The sequence below is a fragment of the Pteropus medius genome, unplaced genomic scaffold, assembly GCF_902729225.1.
Source record: "Pteropus medius unplaced genomic scaffold, Ma_sr-lr_union100, whole genome shotgun sequence".
In the NCBI taxonomy this organism is placed as follows: Eukaryota; Metazoa; Chordata; class Mammalia; order Chiroptera; family Pteropodidae; genus Pteropus; species Pteropus medius.
This window is the reverse complement of record NW_024351730.1, coordinates 41,197,525-41,219,987: the sequence shown is the minus strand read 5'-3', so window position 1 is coordinate 41,219,987 and position 22,463 is coordinate 41,197,525. Positions and strand designations below refer to the sequence as shown.

Genomic DNA, 22,463 nt, shown 5'->3' with positions numbered 1-22,463 from the left:
ATCATTCATTCTAAAATATATAATTCATATTATTAATTTTAGTTGCTCTTTAGGTACTAATTCTCATTAGGTAAATATCTGTCCCTGAATAACATAAAGGAAGGTATAAATTATACAGAACCTGATATACTAAATGACCTTGACTCTGTGATTGTAAAACTATGTTGCACTTTCCATTCTTACAAAAACTTCCTCTAGTATTAATGTCCTCCCCAAATAATTTCATTATAAGCAAACCTTAAAACAATAAAAAATGGTGGATATATACTATTTTAAATATTAACTGATTAGGCTAAGGATTTATGGTTTAAAGGTACACACTCTCGATTTAAAAAAAAAAATCATTCTTTAATTAAGACTATTTTCCTAACACAATAAAGGATTTTCACATTAAATCAAGAGGTGTATTCAAATTGGCAGAGCATCAGAAGTGCAGCCATTAACATCAGAAACTAAAATAAGATGCTACTCATATCACTGTTATTATTTTGCTGGAAGTTCAAGCTATCACATAGCAGCTATAATCACAAGGGAAAGAGGAAAAATATTACATGTACATCATGTGTACATGTTCTGATTGTAAAATCCAAGAGAACTAGCTAAAATTTATTTTAACTAATAACCGAGTTAAGAAGGTAGCTGGATATAAATAAAAACAGAAAAATCAATACTCTTCAAATTCATCTCCAACAATAACCACTTAAAAATTATAATAGAGAAAAATCCATTTGCAATAAAAACCAAAAAAAAACCAATATGTAGAAATACTTTAAATAATGTATGTATGGAAAGCATACGAACCAACTACACGATCTTACTGTGACATAAAGACGAATAAAAGAAAATATACGTTCTTCGAGAGACAAAATATTGAGTTTTCTTTCCTTCCAAATTAATTTATGGTTTATCCCAATTTTAATAGGATTTTTCAGCGATGTGACAAAGTATTTCTAAAACTTCACTGATATAACAAACCTGTGACAATAAAAATTTCTAAAAGATAGATTTATAAAAAGAAACTTACTCCATAAAGCTGCCATAGTTAAAACAGCATGATTACAACACGATAATAGACAGATTAGTGAAACAGAATAAACTTCCAAACTCACCCAATTATATTAAGTAGTTATATGATTAAAAAAGCACTGTCAACCAATAAGGAATAGACTAATTGATAAATGGTGCTGGGAAAATTGATTGTCTAGAAAAAAATAAAATTAGATCCTCTTTTATTACATATCAAAATAAATTACTGAACATAATAAAATCAAATAATTATAATAATAACAGAAATATATATATTTTATATAGATTTTACGAGGAAAAATGATTTATTTATAGATTCCTAAGTCTACCTAATGATGAAACTTTAACTTTTCTTTTACAATGCCAAATGAGTACTTGGGAAATCTGAATTACAAGAGGTAAAAGTGAAAGCGTTTAGATCATGTAAAAAGCTTTCTAGAGGGAACACAACTGTCATGGACTATCAAGGATAAAAAGGAGTATGGTATTGCTCATACCTTTAATATCAGGCCAAAACATCCATAATCACAGTGAAGACACTGAAAATATGTTAATTTAAGTAATCTATTATTTATGCGATTTTCCTTTAAATATTAAACCATACATTTCTGTTGAAAATAGATAATTCTCATTCAGATATTGAATCATCTTCAATTTGTTACACCAATTAAAAGTCCACTTTACAAGCTTCGTATCTTGGGCACATTCAGGACACTGGGTTAGTGCTTACTAGATAAGAAAACCAGTTAACATCAATCAAGTAAATGGCTGCAGAAGAACCACTGCTAGCTTTAGAGGTCGAGTTACGTGGGCCCCTGCTGAAAAAGAATGTTAGGAAAACACAGCAACATGAATCTTTCACCTCTTCCTCAGCAATAACTTAAAGTGAAGTCCTTAGTGATGGTAGTAAGTCAGTACTGGTACTGTAAGTATTGAGGATAGTAAATCTTTTTCAGTATATATTTGGTATATATCATCACTTCTATTCACATTTCTCTTAACATATTTTCCTCTTTCTTAGGAACATAAGTTTTTCAAATTTAGCAAACTTAAGCAAAAATAGTAACATTTATTATTTAATGTTAGAAAACCCAGATCCTCTGCCAATGCTTCAATCACAAACTACAAATACTAATGGAGGCTCATTTCTTTCTGAAGATTGTACATAATGAGAGCTTTATTTATTTTTCGCCCTTATGAAGTATAGTGTTAAATGCGTATCAGAGGGCAAACAGCACCCAGGATCACAGTTATACCTTGCTTCTGTTATTAATCTCATGGCCTGTGAAAGGTTTAAAGATGGTGTTTCTCATTTTTCCAATTTGATTCAATCAAGCCTTTCTGTGATCCCTTTTCTACAAACTCCTAGATATGAATGTATTTGGACATACACTCCTTTCTGCTTTCGACTAAGCACACTAACATATCTTGGAGCCAAAATGCTATCTCTTCCTTAGAATCTAACCCTAGAATGATAAACTTAAGGTTCATTATGTTTTCTTTTTAAAATGTTCTCTCCAAAACTGAATAACCCAATTACATTTTATTGATGATGATGATGATTTTGTTCCTATGCTGCATTTTCCATCCTATTATACTGGCTAGCCCAGCTCTTAAACTTCTTTGATCAACTACCACCTACAATTCAAGAAATAATGGCCTACAATGCTGCAATAGAAATCAAGTATTTATAAATATTTTACGAAATTTTTAAAATGAGATTAAAAAAACGAGATTCTATATGTAATCAATATTAAAAACTGTTAATGAGATATTTTACTTTTTCGGGTACTAAGTCTTCAAAATCTAGTACGTATTTTATACTTACAGTGTACCTAAATTCGGATAGTCTCATTTCAAATGTTCAATATGTCAGAGAATGGATGCTATATTGGACAGCGCAAGTTTGAAAGATGCCCCTGGAAGGCTAATGAGTATAGTGTTTCCTGGGTTCCTCCAAGTTTAACAGTGTTTTTTACAGTCTTGATACTTTGAGCACCTTGGCTCAAAATGAAATTCTTATTGAGTTTTCTGAAAATACCGCTCCAATACTGAATTGCTTTGTATATTGCTGTTGAGAAGTCTGATGTCAATCTGATTTTCTTTTTAAATAACTTGATCTTTTTGCATAGAGACCCTGAGAATTTTTCCTTTGTACTTACTTTTATCTTTAAACCTAAAAGTTTGATCAGATTATGTCTTCGAATTGACTGTTCCAAGTCAATTTTCACAAGTACATGGTGTACCCTTTCAACATATAGATTCTGGCTTTACCTCCAAGAAGTTCACAGTTTTAAACATGTTTTAGCTTTTTTTTTTTTTTTCTCCTAAAGGACTCTAATTGCATGCATGTTGGTTCTTTTTTGCCTATCATCTATATCAATCATTTTCTCTTCTGATCCTTCCTCTTCTTTCTTCTGCCCATTTTTCTCAATGCTCTTTATAAAATTTTCAGTCACCTCTATTCCTCCTTGGTACCTTGTAATTTAGTCTTAATTTCTAAAATGATTTTGCTTTTTCTTCATTTTCTTCTAGTCAACTCTTAGTTCACATCTTTCTGGTATTTATCCACCTGAGTTCCAAGTTTTTGAATTTCTTACTTGAGGGCTTTTTCTTTTCATATCTGCAAAGGCTTAAGGATGCTTAATATAGGTCATGATGTTCTGTTACTGATAACTGCTTCGTGTTCGGTTTAGAGGAAAACTTTTTATAGTTAAAATGTTGTGATTCTTATTTTTTGTTTTGTTCCTTGTAGCACCTGTGTGTGTATATATTATCTGCAATTTCCTATTCAGTACATAGCTTTTATTTTCCTTAACTAGCAATAAATGCTGTATGCAGTAAAAGTAAATATTTGGGATGAATATCTAGTTTTCTTAGTTCAAAAGCTCCTTCTTTTGAACTTAAATCAAAGGGAGTTATTAGTGTATCTTCTAATTGTGTAGTTTTCTTATTTCTATGGAACACTTAATTCTCCCCTCTTGCTTCATTCTTTCTCTTCACCATGAAGTCTGTAAGAAGGAACAAGTTCATCCTCAAACAAGCACTCTCCAGATCTGTAGCCTAGGGTATTGTGTACTTTTTAAGTCCCCTCCTTTTGACTTTCCAATAGCCAACGCTCTAACAGAATCTAAGAACAAATTTTAGTATTTTCCCACCAAAGCAGAACCTTTTCTTTCTAAAAGCAACTTTAATTGTGTACTATCACTCCGGAGCTCCTGGTTCAACCCATTCCCCTCTCACCTTTTAAATGTTAGTCTCTGCAGTCTTCACTGAACACTCTTTATAATGGGCTCTGAAGCTGAGTTAGCTAGATTTGTATATTTATTTCTCTTCCAGGAATGCTGAAGGAATAGGTTATGGTTAGTTGGTTTTATATGATCTCTTGTTGATTGGTATGAATTATTAAAGCATGTGGGGAAAAAAAAAAAGATCTAGGTGGATGCCATTATTCTATGGCAATCCGGGAGTCTCAATTTGTCAAGAATTGTCAATGTTTTCTTATCTGACCATGTCCCTAGTTTAGTTGAGTCTCCACTATTTTTCAAATATTATATTTGATTAGTAAAAACTGAACCTTTGGTAATTTATGATTAGCACCAGTCCTACTCTCTCATGGAAATAAACATGATAACTAAAAGAGCCACGTGATAAAAAAATATCTGAAGGAAGTGAACAACATAACGAATTCAGCTTACAAAGGAAACATATTAGTCCTGTTGTGCATTTGATAACTTAAGGTAAAAAAGTGAAATCTAGGCATTACTATGAAAGGATTAAGTAAAATAATTTTGCATTTCCACTAAAACAGCAGCAATCTTTCATGTTCAGTGATTACAGGTTTAACGTGGCTATTGAAAGATAGCTGATAAGTTTCAAAGTCCCTTACTTAAGAAATAATTTTGGTTCCCTGATGTCTGCTCAGAAATATTAAGGTATAAAGCAGACTAAAAGTAAATGACAACAGAAAGTCATAAAGTAACCTACATTAGTAGCTTGTACATGTAATTTGGTATGCTCAGTATTATAGCCTAAGAAAACCTGAATAGGTATTTCTTCAAAGAAGAAATACAGATGGCCAATAGACATATGGAAAGATACTCAAGATCACTAATTATCAGAGAAATGCAAATTAAAACCACAATGAGATATCAGCTTACTATGGGATATCAGCTCACACCTGTCAGACTGGTTATTATCAATAAGTCAAAAAACGAGTGTTGGTGAGAATGTGGAAAAAAGGGAACCTTCATACACTGTTGGTGGGACTGCAAAATGATACAGCTACTAATCCTCAAAAAATTGAAAACAGAACTACCTTTTGACCTTGCAATTGCACTTCTGGGTATGTGTATCCAAAGAAAATCAAAACGCTAATTTGTAAAAATCTATGTGTCCCTATGTTCATGGCAGCACTATTTATAATAGCCAAGGTATGGAAACAACTTAAATGTCCATCAACAGATGACTGGATAAAGAGGTAGTACATATATACAATGGATTATCACTCAGCCACAAAAAAAAAAAAAAAAGAAATCGTACCATTTGCAACGACATAGATGGACCTAGAGGGTGTTATGCTGAGTGAAATAAGTCAGAGAATGATAAATATATGATTTCACTTATATGCAGATCCTAAAGAACAAAAGGAACAAACTAAATGAAAACAGACTCACAGATACAGAGGACAATCTGGTGACTGCCAGAGAGGAGGGGTTTGGGGAAGCTGGGTGAAAAAGATGAAAGGATGACAAAGTACAAATTAGTAGTTACAAAAGAGTCATGGGGACGTAGAGTACAGCATAGGGAATATAGTCGATGGTATTGTAATGGCTATGTGTACAGCCAGATGGGTGCTAAAGTAATTGGGGAGATCACTTTATAAACTAAATGTCTAACCATTGTATTGTATACCTGAAACTAATATAAAATAAAAATTAAAGAAAAAGAATTATAGCCTAGAAGGGAGCCAAAACTCAATCTAATGAATAAAATAAAGAACAAGGTCTGTCTATGGTCACACTAACCTGAACAAGCATGATCCCTTCTGATCTTGGAAGCTAAGCAGGGTCAGGCCTGGATAGTACTTGGATGGGAGACCACCTAGGAAGACCAGGTGTTGTAAGCGTAAAAAATAAAAAAATAAGAGATTGTAAGCTGACAAGGTCCTTGCAATCTGTGAGGTCAACCAAGGGTTCCCTCGCCTAAGAAAAAAAAAAGAAAAGCAAAGAAAAAGAACGAGGTCTAAGAAATAACCTAAGAATTCAACAGGTAGATGAGTATTATGGTATAAGGTTAGGAATGCGGGACTAGATACTAAATACTTTTTTCTTTAAAGAGAAGTATATGTGTTCTCTCACAACATTGTTCTATAGAAAATAAACAATTATGTGACCTTTGTACGAAACAAGAATTGTCATCGGGCAATTTACTAAACAAAGTTAAAGTACAAAGGTAAGTGAGGCAATGAGACCGAGGAAAACAGCCTAATCCTGGAGGAAAAGAATTTAAAGCTGTGTTGGTGATCTTGCTGGCATTGTTTTGTGGTTCCCCCAGCAATGTAACATGGTCTCCATGCTCTGATAAAATAGAATTTTTACAAAGAATGAACTGTTAATTTTTCTTGTCTGTGGGCCTTTGATTTATGCTAGTTGACCTTGCAAGGTGATTTAGATGTTATACTCTCTAAAGACAATTTCTGTCTTATTTAATGTTTAGAGATGAAAATAGGTGGCACATTGTTTTAAACTGTCAAATAAGTGTGAGAGTAACCATACCACAATTCAACCAAGTATTTATGGAGAATCTCCTAATTATTCTCTGAATCAAAAGAGAGACCAGAATAAACAGAGGCTGATTTCTTAGTTGGTGGCCTTCATATATTTACTAAAAACATTTTAAAACTGAGGAGATCTGAAGTATAGATGTGAGTAAATGAATGCTTCAATATTAATTGAGATCAGAAATTTACACAGAATACTTGCTTAAACAAAATATTTTCCACAAAATCTATTAAGTATTCAAATTTTCTAACTCTTGTCTTTTAAGATTCTGACACATATATTATATTTAATGTAACCCCCCCAAAAATACTCTGAAGTCATACATCAAAGTAAAAATTCTAATTTCAAATTATAATCATTTGAAATGTATAATTCGAATATATTAAATTCTCCGTGTAAGAACTTTAAAAGCATTATTTATTTCCTTTCAGAAATGTCCTTTCTGATGACAGGTTAGAAGAGTATAAAATAAAACTTTAAATTTAGATTCCCATTACACGCATTACCATCTTACATATGTGCGGAATGGAGACGTCATTATTTCTTCGTCATGTGCAATTCCGGTGCGAACAGTGATATTTTTAGTTAAAACACCTGACATTAAGGAAGAATTATGAAACTAGAGGTCTCTGCGTAAAAAAAAGCCAGTACAAATTCACCTAAGTTAGATGTTTTATAATTTTACCTTTAAGAGGACAGAAGTAGCAAGGGAACAATCACTTTATTCAGGGAAGATGAAATGCAGAAAATAAATATCTTATTGGTATTTTTCCTGTTTAAAAGCTAGATGCTAATTTTATAAAATATACCAATAAATACCTATAAATATATATCAGTTTATATAGCTCGAGGGAAAAAAAGGTTTATAAATCATGCTCCTCTTTAATAGTAACAATTTAAACCCATTTTAAAGAAAAACCAAAATTTTTAAGACCCAATATTAAAACCTAGTCTCTGGAAACATTTTCATATTCTATAAACTTAGCAAAAAGCTGGACTTTACTCAAAATGTAATTTTTTATTTTGTCAACTAAGTTTAAATCCAAACTCTGATTCTACCAGAGCGAATCAAGTAACATTATAGGGTCTGTTTCCTTATCCTTTCAATGGTGATGATAGTACCTCCTCATTGCTACAGGAATGATTAAATAACAGATATAGAGTCCCAAGTCCAGTGCTGAGTACAGAGTAGTTGCTCGATCAATGATAAATATCACTCTTAAGTCAAAGAATGGACATCTGCATGAACTCCCTCTTCTACGTCAAATTCTTTTGTGTCAATAGTCTTAGATGTGAGGATATAAATTTTGATATAGATTCTTAAAAAGACATATTGCTTTCATTCCCTTCTTGGGGAGTCAATAGTTATAACTGCAGAGTTTAGTGTTTTTATAAACACCTTGGTCTTAATATTTCATTATATATAATTTCAAGACCATTATCTTTTTTTTTCCTCCCCTCTTTAATCCTCCGCCTTCAAACTTCCACCCCGATGTATGGATGTTGCTATTTCCCCTTAAGAACTAGATCTCTGAAGATGGGGCGTCTCCTCCCACATGCTCTGTGTGCACCCAGGGCCACCCTGGGGCCTGGAGCACCCGGGGTATGGGTATGGTCCATGGCTTCACCTAGGGTGCAAACCCAGGACCTTCTGCGTGTAAAGCAGATGCGCTAACCACTACACTAGGGAGCCACCCCAAGACTATTTTAAACAAATGAATTTAATGAATAAGTCTGCAGTGGGTCTGAAATTTAATCCAACAGTTACATACTTGTCAATATTTCTTGAATCTGTTCTTTAAAACGTTATAAACTTTTGTTTCCTTTTTTCATGTCTCTTCTTTGTCTACCAGTCTTTCCAGGAGAGGACTAAGCAATCCTCCACATAAAACCAAGGATATCGCCTCCATGTTTTTCAGTTCCTAAATAAATGATCCTTTAGGAAATTCTACCTTTTTCTAAACAGAGAAAAAACTGGGCTATTAAAAATAAAAGGTTATAATAAAACAACTCTTCAAAAAATTGAACTTGAGATACTCAATTTACTTAGCTAATTACATTATTATGTAAATCTGCCTATACAGGCATGTATGAAAATCAGGTCATTACATGGTTCTTTCCAGTCTTCTACAGGAGTGCTATCCAAAAGAACTTTCTGTGTTAATGAAAATGGTTTATATCTGTGATCTCAATAAGGAAGTAACCAGCCAAATAGGGCTACTGAAAAGTTAAGACTAAGAAACTTAATTTTAATTCAATTTAATTTTTAGACTTAAATAACCACGTGTATCTGCTACAATAGATAACACAGCCTCAAAAACTCTCCTGTTCTTTTTCTTTACCATTGTGAGCCTTACCCAGATGCACTTACTGAATTCCTTGTTTTAAACAAGCCTTCTGTTATCTTAAAAATTAAATACTTCGACAGAGTTATAACCTCAAAGACAAAAGAATTACTAAAAAAAAAGAATTTTTAAAGCTAGCTTTAAAATCTGCTTTTTGATGAATAATACAATCATTTTAGATTTTCTAATCAGTTTACTAAAAAATAAAAAAAAGAAATAATATACATTTCTGAGTGCTTGGAATTGAAATTTCTAACATACACTTTCTCCTAAACTGTCAGCTACATAATTAGTCCCAGGATAGATGACAGAGTAATAAAAACAAGTACAGTGCAAACCACAGCAAGACCAAGTGGAATTAAGAGAACAAATTAAAATCATTCTGTATCCATCTATTCGATGTGATAATATAGAAATTAATGAATAGAAATTTGATAGATCAAATGCAACAATACCATGTGTTTGTCAATGAAGAGTTGTATAATTTTACCTATAGTATTATTTACCATATCACCAAAGGCAAGTCTCACCTTAATTTTAAGGGATTTTTAGATGACTGCTAACCGTTCTTTCCAATTAAATCTAAGCATACACATTATTTTAAAGTAAAATTATTAAAAAGGTAGCCCTAAGACCCCAGAAAAAAAATTTATATGTTTTAAGTTCCCCTCTATTTCTCCTTTCCAGTTTCGCCACAAATAAATACACAGTCTTTTTTTAATTTGGTATTAAGAAAAACAACTATGATGCTTATCTGTTAGAAATTAAATAATCGCCTCTCTCTGGGACTGGTATTAATGTCATCACTGCCAATCAATTCCTCCTTTCTCTTGCCTATCAACTTGGCTTTCAGTACCTTGTAGGCGGGGATGTGGGGTAGGCAGGTGGAACATGTGAAACAACTTCAGTATTCAGGAACTGGATTCAAAAGAATTCAAGTTATATGAATGCAAGTTATATACCAATTTCTGAATGACTGCTGCTTTTGTTGTTTGTCATCTGAGTAAACAATGAAACTTACTATTTTGAGCCAGGGCTTGAAGCAGACAATCCAAGCATCCTTCTAAACTATCTTCAGTTCTGTCCACAGCTGTTATTTTCAGCTTCTTCAAGGTATCACTGAGATTATCTGCTTATAGAAAAAAAAAGAAGAAATCAGAAACCTCACTAACAATATGGCCACATGACAAACACCACTTACAAAGGGCTCTCATAGTGAATGAGCTTCCACATACATTCCAAAATGGCAATGGACTGTACTATCACACATTTTTTAAATAAAATTTTATCCATTGAACTCAGATATGAAATATTCAATCTGTATATGTAAGATACGAGAAATATTCCACAGACTGTCACAGAAATCTTTTTCAGCATTCTTATACCTTATTTAGCTTGTTCAGAAAACCAGCCATGGTTAATTGAAAAAAACTAAAGGTCAACAAAAAAAATGAGAAAGCTTTGCAAATAATATTTTGTTTCATTTGATGTTGTCTCTGTTGTATTTTAAATACATAAAATAATGATGAATGTTTAGAAAATTTTCAAAATAATATGACTTAAAAACTACAAAGTCTGATAACTATAAAACATACTTTAACATTGCCATTTGAAATACACTTCAAGGTACTGCTTTATGCCAAAACATATACATTTTGAATTATAAAGCTAAGCTCTCCTCCTAAATTATACGTGGATTTCTCTAGACCACAGATTATCGAAATCTCTTTATACAATTAAAAATTATTCAGGATCTCATAAGGTTTTTTTTACACATCAATTATTTCTACTGATATTTAATAAACTAAAAATTAAAACTGAGACTTAAGATTTATTTTAGTAATTCACTTAAATCTAACAATTATAAAACTATTATCTGTTAATATAATTAATATTTTAATGAAAAATAATGACATTTCAAAAACAAAGAAGTTTACTGAAAAGAGTGGTAGTCTACAAATATCCGCAATGTCTGCCTTAATACCTGCTTCTTTACTCCATCTTTTGTAATTTATTGTTTTGGCTGAGAATTAAAGAAAATTCAGTCTCATTACACATATACCTAGTTGAAAAACAGGAGAGTATTCTAATTGCGTTTTCAGGTAATCATGAATACTCTTTGATACTACACCAAAAATTAAAAAGTGGTAGTTTTTAAAGGTTAGTTGCCATGTGAAATCTGAAACAATATTAATGAATGTTTCCAACTCAACTTTAAAATCATTGCTCTCTGGTACTTTGACTCTTTTATGCATGAAAGATATTGATCTTCAACGCATTGGTCATTAAAAAAATTAAGTCAGAGTTATGCATACCTTCCAAATACTGACATGTTTCATTGTACTATTTCAAAATATCATATTTATTAATATCATCTCTAATCTTATCAAAAGACTCTTTAAGTACTGGGAAGCAGTCAAGCTCAAAGTAGTATGTCTCTCAAATTTCAAATTTTTTCTTAAAAACTCCAATTTTATCACCAGCAACAAATACTGTCAGTTGATTTCCTTAAATGACTTAAGTCATTTGTGAGAAATGTCTGCCAAATATGAAAAACCAGTTTGTCTGTCAGTTCTTTCAAATAAAAAAAGGTTATTCCATGAACAAAAAGTACCTTTCAGCTCAACTCAATTGCACAGTGCTTTTCTTCAAAACAACCACAAGATTTTGCAATGTAATAAAGGTGTTTTATATGTGCTTCCCATTTTATCAAATAGAATATTTTTAATGTGTACACAAAGGTTGAGATTTTTTAAAATTTTAATATTTTATTTCCCCCTTGAGATTTTTAAAAATATTTTTTCCTGCTTTGTCATGTACATTCTTAAGTGAAACTGGTAATTTTTACTTCAAGTATATGATGGTAAAGAATATCATAACTGCTAGTACAGTTTGGTGCTACTAATACCCTGATTCACACACACTAAAGCATTGGCGCTTTTTTTTTTACTTACAACTGCTTTTGCACCATCATCACTGCAAATGTCAACACAGTGAAAAAGACAAATGATGTCTTGATGGTATTATACGAACGGTTTTGACCTAATGGATACCCTAATAGAGTACCAAGAACCCCCAGGATCTCTGCTTTCCTATTAGAATTTCAAGCATTTTCTTAATTCAAGGTAAGGTATACATTTTAATAACTTTTTATGTATTGTCAATTCATAACAATTCTAAAAATAAAATGGAATTCCCTGTTGTAAAACAAGAAATAATTTACTCTCCATGTCAATTCATGAAAAAGCAGCTTTAAAAATGTACATCAAATAACACTAACATGCTCTAGTAATGCACAGTACAACCTGTGACTAACATAGTAATACTAAACTTACATTTTATTAAAAATCCCAGGGTATCATTTCACAATCAAAGTTAATATTTATGTCCTTAAGAGGGAATAGAAAAAATTGATTTTTTTCAAAAGAAAAAACTACACTCGTCCCTTGATTTACACGGATTGTCCATTCCACATCTTTTTTTTACATGTAAGAAAACCACGTAAAAAGAATGAATCAGTACACCAAAAATAAATACTAAAGAAATAGGCCGATATGTCATAAAAATATTTATTTCACTCATTTTCATGAAAAAATGATAAAGAAAATTCAAAAAAACAAAATAAATTTTATTTGCTGTTGGTGTCTGTACTATAATCTAAAGCGATCAACCTTCTTTTTAACTGACACAAAGTCACTATCTTCACCACTCGAAATATTTGAAAGTACTACCTAGGTTCCATTATTTATGTTTATGTTTTTGGATGATATTATCCAATCCCATTTTTTGATAAGTTTTCATAAATTCTTTGACATATACTGCAACATTTAGAAAAATCTTTTTGAAATTTTTAGGCTCATTGGATGTTTGAATCAATACCTAGAATTGCAGTTTCAGTTTTGTGGCCAATTGAAGATCTTTGTAAATATTTTCTGCAGTGAATGAAACTGCTTAAAGGTCACTACTGTATTCATTGGCAAGACGGGCTTCAGATATTAAATGAATTAACTCATCAGTTAATTCGTAATCAACCAGTAATTCGTTAATATCATCTACATTCAAATTGTCAGCACCTTCTTCTTGAAATTTATTTAACAAATTAATAATGCCAGTGAATTCTCTCTTCAGCTATTGGAACCATATTCCTTGGTTCAACCATTTCTGGCCATACTGCCTTCCAGCAAGCATTTAAAGTTGACAGCTTTATATCACTCGAAGCTGAAGCAATATTCTTGATATAACTTAAAATTGTGTAATTATTCCAGGCCTCTGTAAGTGATTCATTATCTCCAAGTTTATTAAAAGTATCATTAAAATTCTGTTTAATATAATTAATCTTAAAGGTGGAAATAATGCCTTGATCTAAAGGTTGGATCAAGGAAGCTGTATTTGGTGGCAAATATACAACTTTTTAATTTAGTTGTTCTAAAATTGTGTATTTCAAAAGGAAGACATTTTTCCTTCATGTAAGTTTCAGCTTCCACAGCAAAACATTTGTAAAACCAACCCTCAAAAACACCAAAGGTCACCCATGCTTTATTTGCCATCCAATGAATGGAAAGACCATTAATAATTGTGTATATTAGGTCTTTGTATGGTGCTAAGTTAAGCTATCGTTTTTTTTGAAAGAGTAATCACTAATAATGGAAATGAAAGGACCGTGTATAAAAAGTCCGCATAAATGGGAGAGGAATATTTACCACATATAAAAAAATACCAAGTAAATCAAGGGATGGGTGTATATCCATTTGTATCTCTTTTCTTATTAAAAAGAAGTTGTAGGGTATCACATCTCAGATAATACTTGTTTAATCTTATTAAATGGATATTAAGTTGATTTTTCTGAAATAAAGTATAAATAATGTGTAATATCTAAGTTCGCGTTATCAAAAGTAACAGAAAGTAATTATCACAATACCAAGGAAAAAATAATAATTATTTAATGTTAGTCAAATTATAGCAACTAACAAAATCATCAGTCAACAAGTAATACAAACAGTTAAGACGTAATTTAAGTATTGCCTATATTGGCATCCGGATCTTTTACAATTCTTTCCTTTCCTCTATTTCATCCCCAGTGCTCCTTGCTTGCCATCCCCTCATCAAGTCAGCCTAGATGTCACCACCCCAGAGGCCATTGTTGCCCATATTAAGTCTTCTCCTCTTCCTTAACCCTCCCAGGTCATTCTCTTTTACTGCATCCATCCTTCACAGCACTGTTCACAATTTGTAATTATATACATTTTTTGAATTTTAATATATGCTCCCCCACTATACTGTATGGGGCACCTTGTTAGTTCCAGTAGTCTCTCCCTTTCTGTGGTTTGCTTTTCCCAGTTTCATTTACCCATGGTCAACCACAGTCTAAAAATATTAAATAAAAAAATTCCAAAAATAAACCATTTATAAGTTTTAAATTGCACCCATTCTGAAAAAGTGATGAAATCTTTCGCCTTTTCAGTTCATTCCACCCCAAACATAATCATCCTTTTGTCCAGCTATCCCAGCTGGATTCTCCAAGTTAGCAGCCATCTTGGTTATCAGGTCAATTGTCATGGTATTGCAGTGCTTGTGTTCAGGTAAACCTTACATTACTTAATAATGGCCCCAAAATGTAAGAGTAGTGATGCTGGCAATTTGTATGTGCCAAAGAGAAGACATAAAGTGCTTTCTTTAAGTGCAAAGGTGAGTATAGTACAATATATTTTGAGAGAGGGCAGGAAGAAGGGAAAAACACCACATTCATATAACTTTTATTAAGAGTATATTGTTATATTTGTTCTACTTTATTAGTTGTTATTGTTGTACGTGCCTATTACAAATTACAGTTTACTGGAAATATATGTATAGGAAAAAACTTAGTAAACATAGGGTTCAGTACTATCCTTGGTTTTAAGCATCCGCTGGGGGTCTTTGAAACATATCTCCCTCTGATATATGCTGTATAGTTACTGCACTATACCTATCACTTGGCACATAAGAGTTATCCAGTAAATATCTGCTAAATTAACTAAGGGAATAAATTTCTCATTTGCAGAAAGCTGTCAGATTATCACTCTTTGTATCATACAACTAAAGAGCCAAAGTGTGTCCCTAGGGAAAGGAAGGTAAAAGTTAGTTGTTAAGAACCTACTTTGTAGTCCATATTATCAAAAATATAAATACAGGATCTTAACATTTAAGATAGGAAGAGATCAATGAAGCCAATTTAAGTATTTAAGAATATGTAGTATATAACTAAAAACAGAAGGTTCTACTTTTAAAAGATTTCTAATCAGTTAAAAATCAGTCTTTCCAAGGGAAAAATAAAATGCCTATTAATGATGTGTTATCTTTTTAGGGAAAGTTCTTTAAATTTTTTATCCAGAGACAATCTAAGCTATCAATAGAATTATACAAATTTAATATGATTTTATACATTTTAAATGAACAGATTAGTATTCAAAGAAATCTTATTGTGAATCAGTTTATAAAGTGTTAAAATGTCTTGATTGGCATAGTGATTACATGAGTATATACATTTGTCAAAGCTCAACAAACTGTACATTTAAAATCTTGTGCATTTTAGTTTGTGTGAATTATACTTCAATTTTAAATGAGTATACTGGAAAATAACATGATTGGAGTGGGAACTTCTTTTCCACTGGTCTCAAGCTTCCTTATAGAGGAATTCTATTACAGTGACATTTATGGTCATTTCTGCCTCCTCACTTGGCAACTACTGACCACCACCTCCATTCTCTAGGAGAGGAATGATTTATCTGACTAACAAGTTGAAAAAGGAATGGACCTGCATGGCTCAGCCCCTTCTGGTTTCCTGATCTTTTAGAAAAAGAATTCTCTGTTCCTTCATACCTTTGGCTGTCCAGCTGTACCCGTTTAAGATTAGTAAAAATATCTAATTCAGCTTTGAAGTATTACCAGTCCCTTTGTGACTATACAAATGAGCCTTGTTCTTCATTCAGACCTTATCAATTTTAAAGCAGTTATTTTGAATTCAATCAGAAGACTCATTCTGCTTATATTTCCAGTGATTCTGAACTTGGGTAAGTCCATGGGGTCTTATTTTTGGCCTCCCTCAAACCATGACAGTACATCTTAGTAATGAATCTTTATCACCTATTTTTTTTTTTGTAAATTCAGATTTCCATATTTATATTTACTTATGATTTAAGACACCAAAGTTGTTCTAATAGAAAATTTCTCAGCTTCTTGGGGGTGGGGTGTAAGTACAGAATGGCAATTTTCATAAAGATTCTATTACTAAAGAGTATTAATAAGCAAAATACATTTTTTTCTTAAATAATTTCTTTTCCTATATGACAGCATACGATTTAGCTTGTCTTGCAAAAGAAAATATGATGTCTTCAAAAAGTTAGAGTAAACAGACTGTGGTCAGTAATTCTGTCTCTCCTACTTCTTAACCATTTAATCACTCTTTAAACCAAAATTTAACCAAGTTCTCTAAAAGTCTAAAAAAACTACTCTGCCAAAGGTCTTAAGTGATATCTCAGCAAATCCAATGGATTTTTCTCAATCCTCTTATTCGACATCTTTGTAGTAATAGATTTTTTTAATATATATATACCTTTTCTTGACTTCAAAACGTCAGTCTCTGAACATTTGTTCTTGGCCTTCTCTATCTGCTCCAGAAGTGTTTGGTGACCTCGGTTTTGCCCAGAGCCCGCTTCTCTTCCTGAGTAATATATACATGTTCGCCAGAGTATTAGAAAGGCATTCTGGCTTTCTTTCAGTCCTTCCTTCCCTTTTCAAGCTGGATAGATAACTTCCTTTACATATCCAGCTGTCTACCTATCCATGTAAAGAACTGCCACTTTTTAGGTCTTTTACATTTGGATAGAATCTAACTGCAGCTTCTGATAACCCTAATTAGCAAGCTAGCTATAGTTCCAAGTGTTTCTTTTTAGAAGCCCATGTTAAAGATATAAAGGCAGCTACCTTTTCCTGCTAGAACTTTCAAACAACCTTGCCAAGCCCTTTCTTTCTCTTACAATTTGGTATACCATTAGGCACCAGAGGCTCTTTATACTCCAATCTCTCTCTTGCATTGGCCAGAAACGTAATTTACTGGTCTAAGTGTATAATGCAATGGATGAATTTTAATAATACCTAAAATTTTACAGCTATGAGTTCTTCTCTTAATATATCGATCTAAGAAAAATGATGAAAAAGGTGAGGCTATTTTTATATCTAAGTAACTTGACTATAAAAGTACTTAAGATAATCACCATCATCAAAGAATATATTTGGCTATGAGCAAACTGCCCCCAAGGGCCAGTATCAATATAACACGGAGTCATGTTAAGCTAGCAAGTCCTAAAATCCCTTATGCTATTCATGGTAGCATAATTTTAAGAGTTTACCTTCCTCACAGATATTATCCAGAAATGGTACCTTTAGTTTCATGGTTATTAGATCTAAAAAAAATATATTTTAAAATGTTTATCAATTCTATCACTTTACTATATACTAGTAGATGGATGGAAGATAGATGTTTATTATCTCTCTGGACAATTATACCATTATTGATAATAAAAACCTATTAGGAGACAAGTCCTGCTAACTAGGCTTGTGAAAGTTCAAGATCTATTTATCCTCCTTCACATGTCACTCAATATTTTCTAAATATATAGTCACGCAGTAATAGCAATCTCTTAAAAAAAGAGATTAAGAATTTCTTGCCACTGAATATAATTTTCATGTATATATCTAACAGCAAAGCTTTATTAACATCAATATTACACAAACCAAATCAAATGCAAAATTATTTTGTTGCTAACATGTTTTTCAAGCATCTAGTATGTAGCCAATGCACAAATGGAAGAATTTCAAATTCATCTCAAAATGAATGAATGGCATTAAGTCAATTTGAGGCACCTGGCTTAGGGAGCTGGAAATAACAATCATCTTTCCTGAATATTATATTTTACTTATCTAAATAGTTTAGTATCTGACGGAATGAAATTATTTTAAAAGCTTGCCTAGCAAGGAAGGAAGATTGTTTTTGCCAGTATGACTGACAATGGAAAGTACTGTATCTAAAAATTATAACAGTATATTATAATCCAGTTTTCTATCTTTTTTTGTTGTTGTTTAATGTGTCTTTACAGTTAGTCCTGAGTCAGGTCTAAAATCTCAAACTTTTTCAGAGAGCAGTCTATTGCATCTTCCATTAAATCATACTACACGTGAGAGAAAAAAATTATTTTTATGTATTTGTTTCATTCTTTCTTTTAATGTATTTCTTCTAGTTGAGAACTCAAAGACCAACAAAAAATTTAAGTCCACTTTGGCTATTTTCTCTCTCCCTTTTCAAGTAAATTCTAAATTCTCTAATTTTCTTATTAATGCTAAAATGAGCATGTAAAGATTGATTCAGAATCCTATAGAACTAAAATCCAATTTCCCAATTTCTATTAATCTGGGATAGAAACCTCATAAACATGTTCTTCCCAGAGCATATCACTACTCTTTCAAAAAATTCGGTGATTTAGTATTGCCTAAAGTCCAGAATACCTTTCATAAAAACCAAGAACCTCAACTAATATTACGTCCTCCTCTCTTATTCCTTTATCACACAATACTGTGTCAGTCCCACTAGATTAATGGCTTTTTCCCAGGCATACCTCCATTTTAACAATTGTGCTAATTAAATTCCCCATCTAAAATATCTTTCTGTGCATTCTCTATCTATAAAATGACTTCTTACTCTGCAAAGTCAACTAATATACTGATTGTTATGTGAAACCTGTATTCTTGCAGTCATATCAACTCTTTCCTTTTCTAGGCTCCCATACTTTGTTCATACCTCAACGATGGCACTGATTTCATTGTTTCCTATATTAATAGCTGTTTCACCATTACTAAGCAACTCACGGGCAGAGAAGGTAGCATATTTTAATGATTAACATTGCATCCTCTGGAGGCAGTCCATCTGAGTTCAAATCCTGGCTCCACCTCTTAAGCTGTATAAGCTACACAAACTTTTTTTGTCTTTTGTAAAATAGAGATGACAACAATACCTAACCCATTAGGTTATTGTGAGGATTAAATGAAGTATACACATAATGTTTTTAGAACAGGCGCTAGCACACATTAAGCAATAAAACACTGCTGATAACTGTTAATACAATAATTAATAAATCTATAATAGTTGTATTACAACACTCACTGTGCTGTCTTGTACATAGCAGGCACTCAATAAACAACTACTAAATAGAATTTAATTGTGATCCATAAAATAAGACAATTGCCTAATTTTAACTTTCTTTTTTAAACGTTATTTAATTTCTTTATACATGCGAGGTTTAATTAAAATGTATAAATGTGAGAATATCTTTTCCTTTTTGCTTGATCTTCTTCCCTGCCCCTATATCAATCTTTCCATTCACATAGCAATGACTTAAGTTTTTTAATCTTTCATGTTTTTTTTTCATACTCACATAATCACATATAGATATATGCAGCAAGTTTTGGGAGCTTTGTTAACTAAAATGGGATCATAAAATATACACTTTTTTGCATCTTGATTTTCTCACCAATAACTTGTAAATTACTCCAAGTCAATATGTATAGCTCTAACTCATGCTTTTAAATAATTGTGCCATACTCCAGTGTAGATATACCACAATTTATTCAACCATTCTTGTACATGTATATTTTCACTTTCTTTTGCTGTCATTTCATTTTTGCCACTGTGAACATTAATGTAATAAACATCTTTGTACATGTACACAGTACTTTTATTAGTTTTATGACTTAGGTACCCAGGAATGGGACTACTGGTATTTTAATTTTAACAGATGTTGCTGACAGCTTTCCAAAAAGGATGAAGGATTTCACTTTTCCTCCAGCTATGAGTTAAGAGTTTTCTTTCCCCAATAACCTGGCTAACAAATATTGATCTATTTTCTGATAGTCTGATAGGTTTAAAATAATATGTAATTGTTATACCACTATAAATACCAGTATCTTTTCATGTTTTTTGGCCATTTAGATTTGTTTTTCTATAAAGTGTTTATTCACATCCTTTGGCTACTGCTCAAATATTGTATAATAGACATTAACCTTTTGTCTGTCATCCATGTAACTTTGTTTCTCCAACTCTATCATTAATTTACTGATTTTGTTTATGTATTTTCCTAATTTTCTTTTATAGCATCTGGATTTCCAGCCATGGTTAACAGCCTCTTGGCCTCCCAGCAAATGCTTCAATTTAACCTATAATGATTCTTTTAGCTTCTTTCTATTTAAATGTTTGATTCATTGAAATTCATTTTCTATGTGGCCTAAGGTTAAGGTTTACTTTTATTTTCTTGTGTCAGTAGTAGCTTTTAATACTCCATCCTTTCCCATGGAATTAAAATGCCACCTTTGCCTCTTATATACAGAAACATATTTCTGAAGTCGCTCCTTTCCAATGACCTTTGTCTACTCTTATACTAATACCATATTGATGTAATTATACTGGTTCTACCTAATATTCTGATATCTGGTAAAGCTAGTTCTGCTACTATGTTCTTTTTCAGCTATTTTGGCTACTCTGATTTTTTATTCCATGAGATCTTTAAGATCATGTCATCTACTCACTCCGAAGTGAATGAATAAGCAAATGAATAAAAATCTTTCAGGTTTGTAACTGGAATTATAAATTTATATTTTAATTTTGGGATAATTTTAATTTTTGCACTATGAAGTGTTCCTTTTCACTAAATGTTATGTATTTCACTTTGTTCTGATCTTGTTTAGGGTCTCTCAATAAAAATTTCTATTTTTATATAGATCCTATGATTTACTGTTAAATTTATTTCAACATATTTTAAAATTTTGTCATTAGTGAGAATTAAGTAATTTTTCCCATTACCATATGTAGGTGTTTATGCCTACGGTAGAAAAGAGCTATTTTGTATAATTAGTACATGTTCAGCCAAATTCTCTTATTAATGAGGTTATTAAAAAGTGGTTTTTTAAAGTTTTTTGAGTTTTCTACACATACGATTCCATGAGTAGCAAATACTGATCATGTTATCCCTTCTTTTCTGAGGTTTTTACCCTTTCCAAGACAAGTTAAGGTCAGAAAATAGTTTCAAACACTATTATTTCATGGCCAACTAAGTTAATTGTCTTGGGTTAAAATGCAATATAGAAACTTTCTCTTTTGCTCTTAATACCGTTGCATCCTCCATGACTCTCTGAGGGTGAGGAGATATACTCCTATAAACACACATATAACCCCACAATAAAACCAGGAGAAAGAGAGGCTTATTTCTCGGCAAGCTAAACAAGATTAAGTAGACAAGTTCATGACACTCTTAATCACTACTGCTGCTACTATAGATTCCTGGAGTCAAAATAACAACTAGACAACCCACCCCATCCCCACCCTGCAAACAAACAAACTAAGGAGTTAGAAAAAGATTTAAAATTGAATAATTTACTTATCCTTATAATTATTATTTAGTCACAGGATAAAGAACTTAAAAATTAAAGGAAATATGAAGCTAACACAAATGGGCCACTTTCTTTAAAAAAGTTTCCAAAATTAAGTTCCATAGAAGCAGTCTAACAGGAATCTACCTAAATACTAAGTGAACAAATAGGCACTTGACTCGGAAAAGAGAGATCTGAGCAAAAATTTAACTGTTCAAAGTGCATGTGTTACAATATTTATTTTCAAGGGCAATTCAGGCAATATTTAGAGAAATAGAAATATCTGTATATGTATATTTATTTATTTTCACAACATAATTTTAACATTAAAAATCAATTTACCACCATAGCATTCAATGAGTGAATTTTAACAACATAACTGAGTGAAAAAAATGCAAGCTGCAGAACACTTCAAGCAATGTACCATTCTTATCGAGCAAAACTAAGCAATATATTCTTTGGATACACACACACACACACACACACACACACTCTCTCTCTCTCTCTCTCTCTCTCTCTCTCTCTCTCTCTTTCTCTCTCTCTTAGCAATTATATGTCAGAAGAGAAATTAATTACCGACTCTAAGAACACTTTAGTTCAGCTGATTTTTATCTGTGGCACAAGATTTTCTCCATGAAGGAAGAAATTTACTGGTCTATGTTTTAGAACAAGCTCTTCATCTCATCTCGGATTGATACTCTGAGCAACACTGGCCAAAACTTTTCAACTCCAGAGAAGAGGGCAGACCTCGTAATGTAATCTTTCAGAATAAAGAGCCTCAACCAAAACCAATGCCAGATTAAAGGAAAAGGCTTGGACCCAAATGACTCTCTCAGGCCTCCCTAGAATCTTTCCTGAT

The 22,463-nt window shown here is 32.0% G+C and overlaps 1 protein-coding gene and 1 pseudogene across 5 annotated transcripts in view; one reads left to right on the top strand and one right to left on the bottom strand.

The window, feature by feature from the left end:
* The window catches only part of RAP1GDS1 (Rap1 GTPase-GDP dissociation stimulator 1), a 133,924-nt gene that overhangs the window by 92,188 nt on the left and 19,273 nt on the right, over nucleotides 1-22,463 (bottom strand). For 3 of the 5 annotated variants that reach the window (XM_039845757.1, XM_039845755.1, XM_039845758.1), the window contains exon 2: nucleotides 10,176-10,286. In XM_039845757.1, coding sequence (XP_039701691.1) covers nucleotides 10,176-10,286 — 111 coding nt within the window. The remainder of the gene's footprint in view (nucleotides 1-10,175; nucleotides 10,287-22,463) is intronic. The other 2 variants (XM_039845756.1, XM_039845759.1) reach the window with 1 other exon arrangement.
* Nucleotides 6,036-6,154, top strand: LOC120588560 (uncharacterized; annotated as a pseudogene).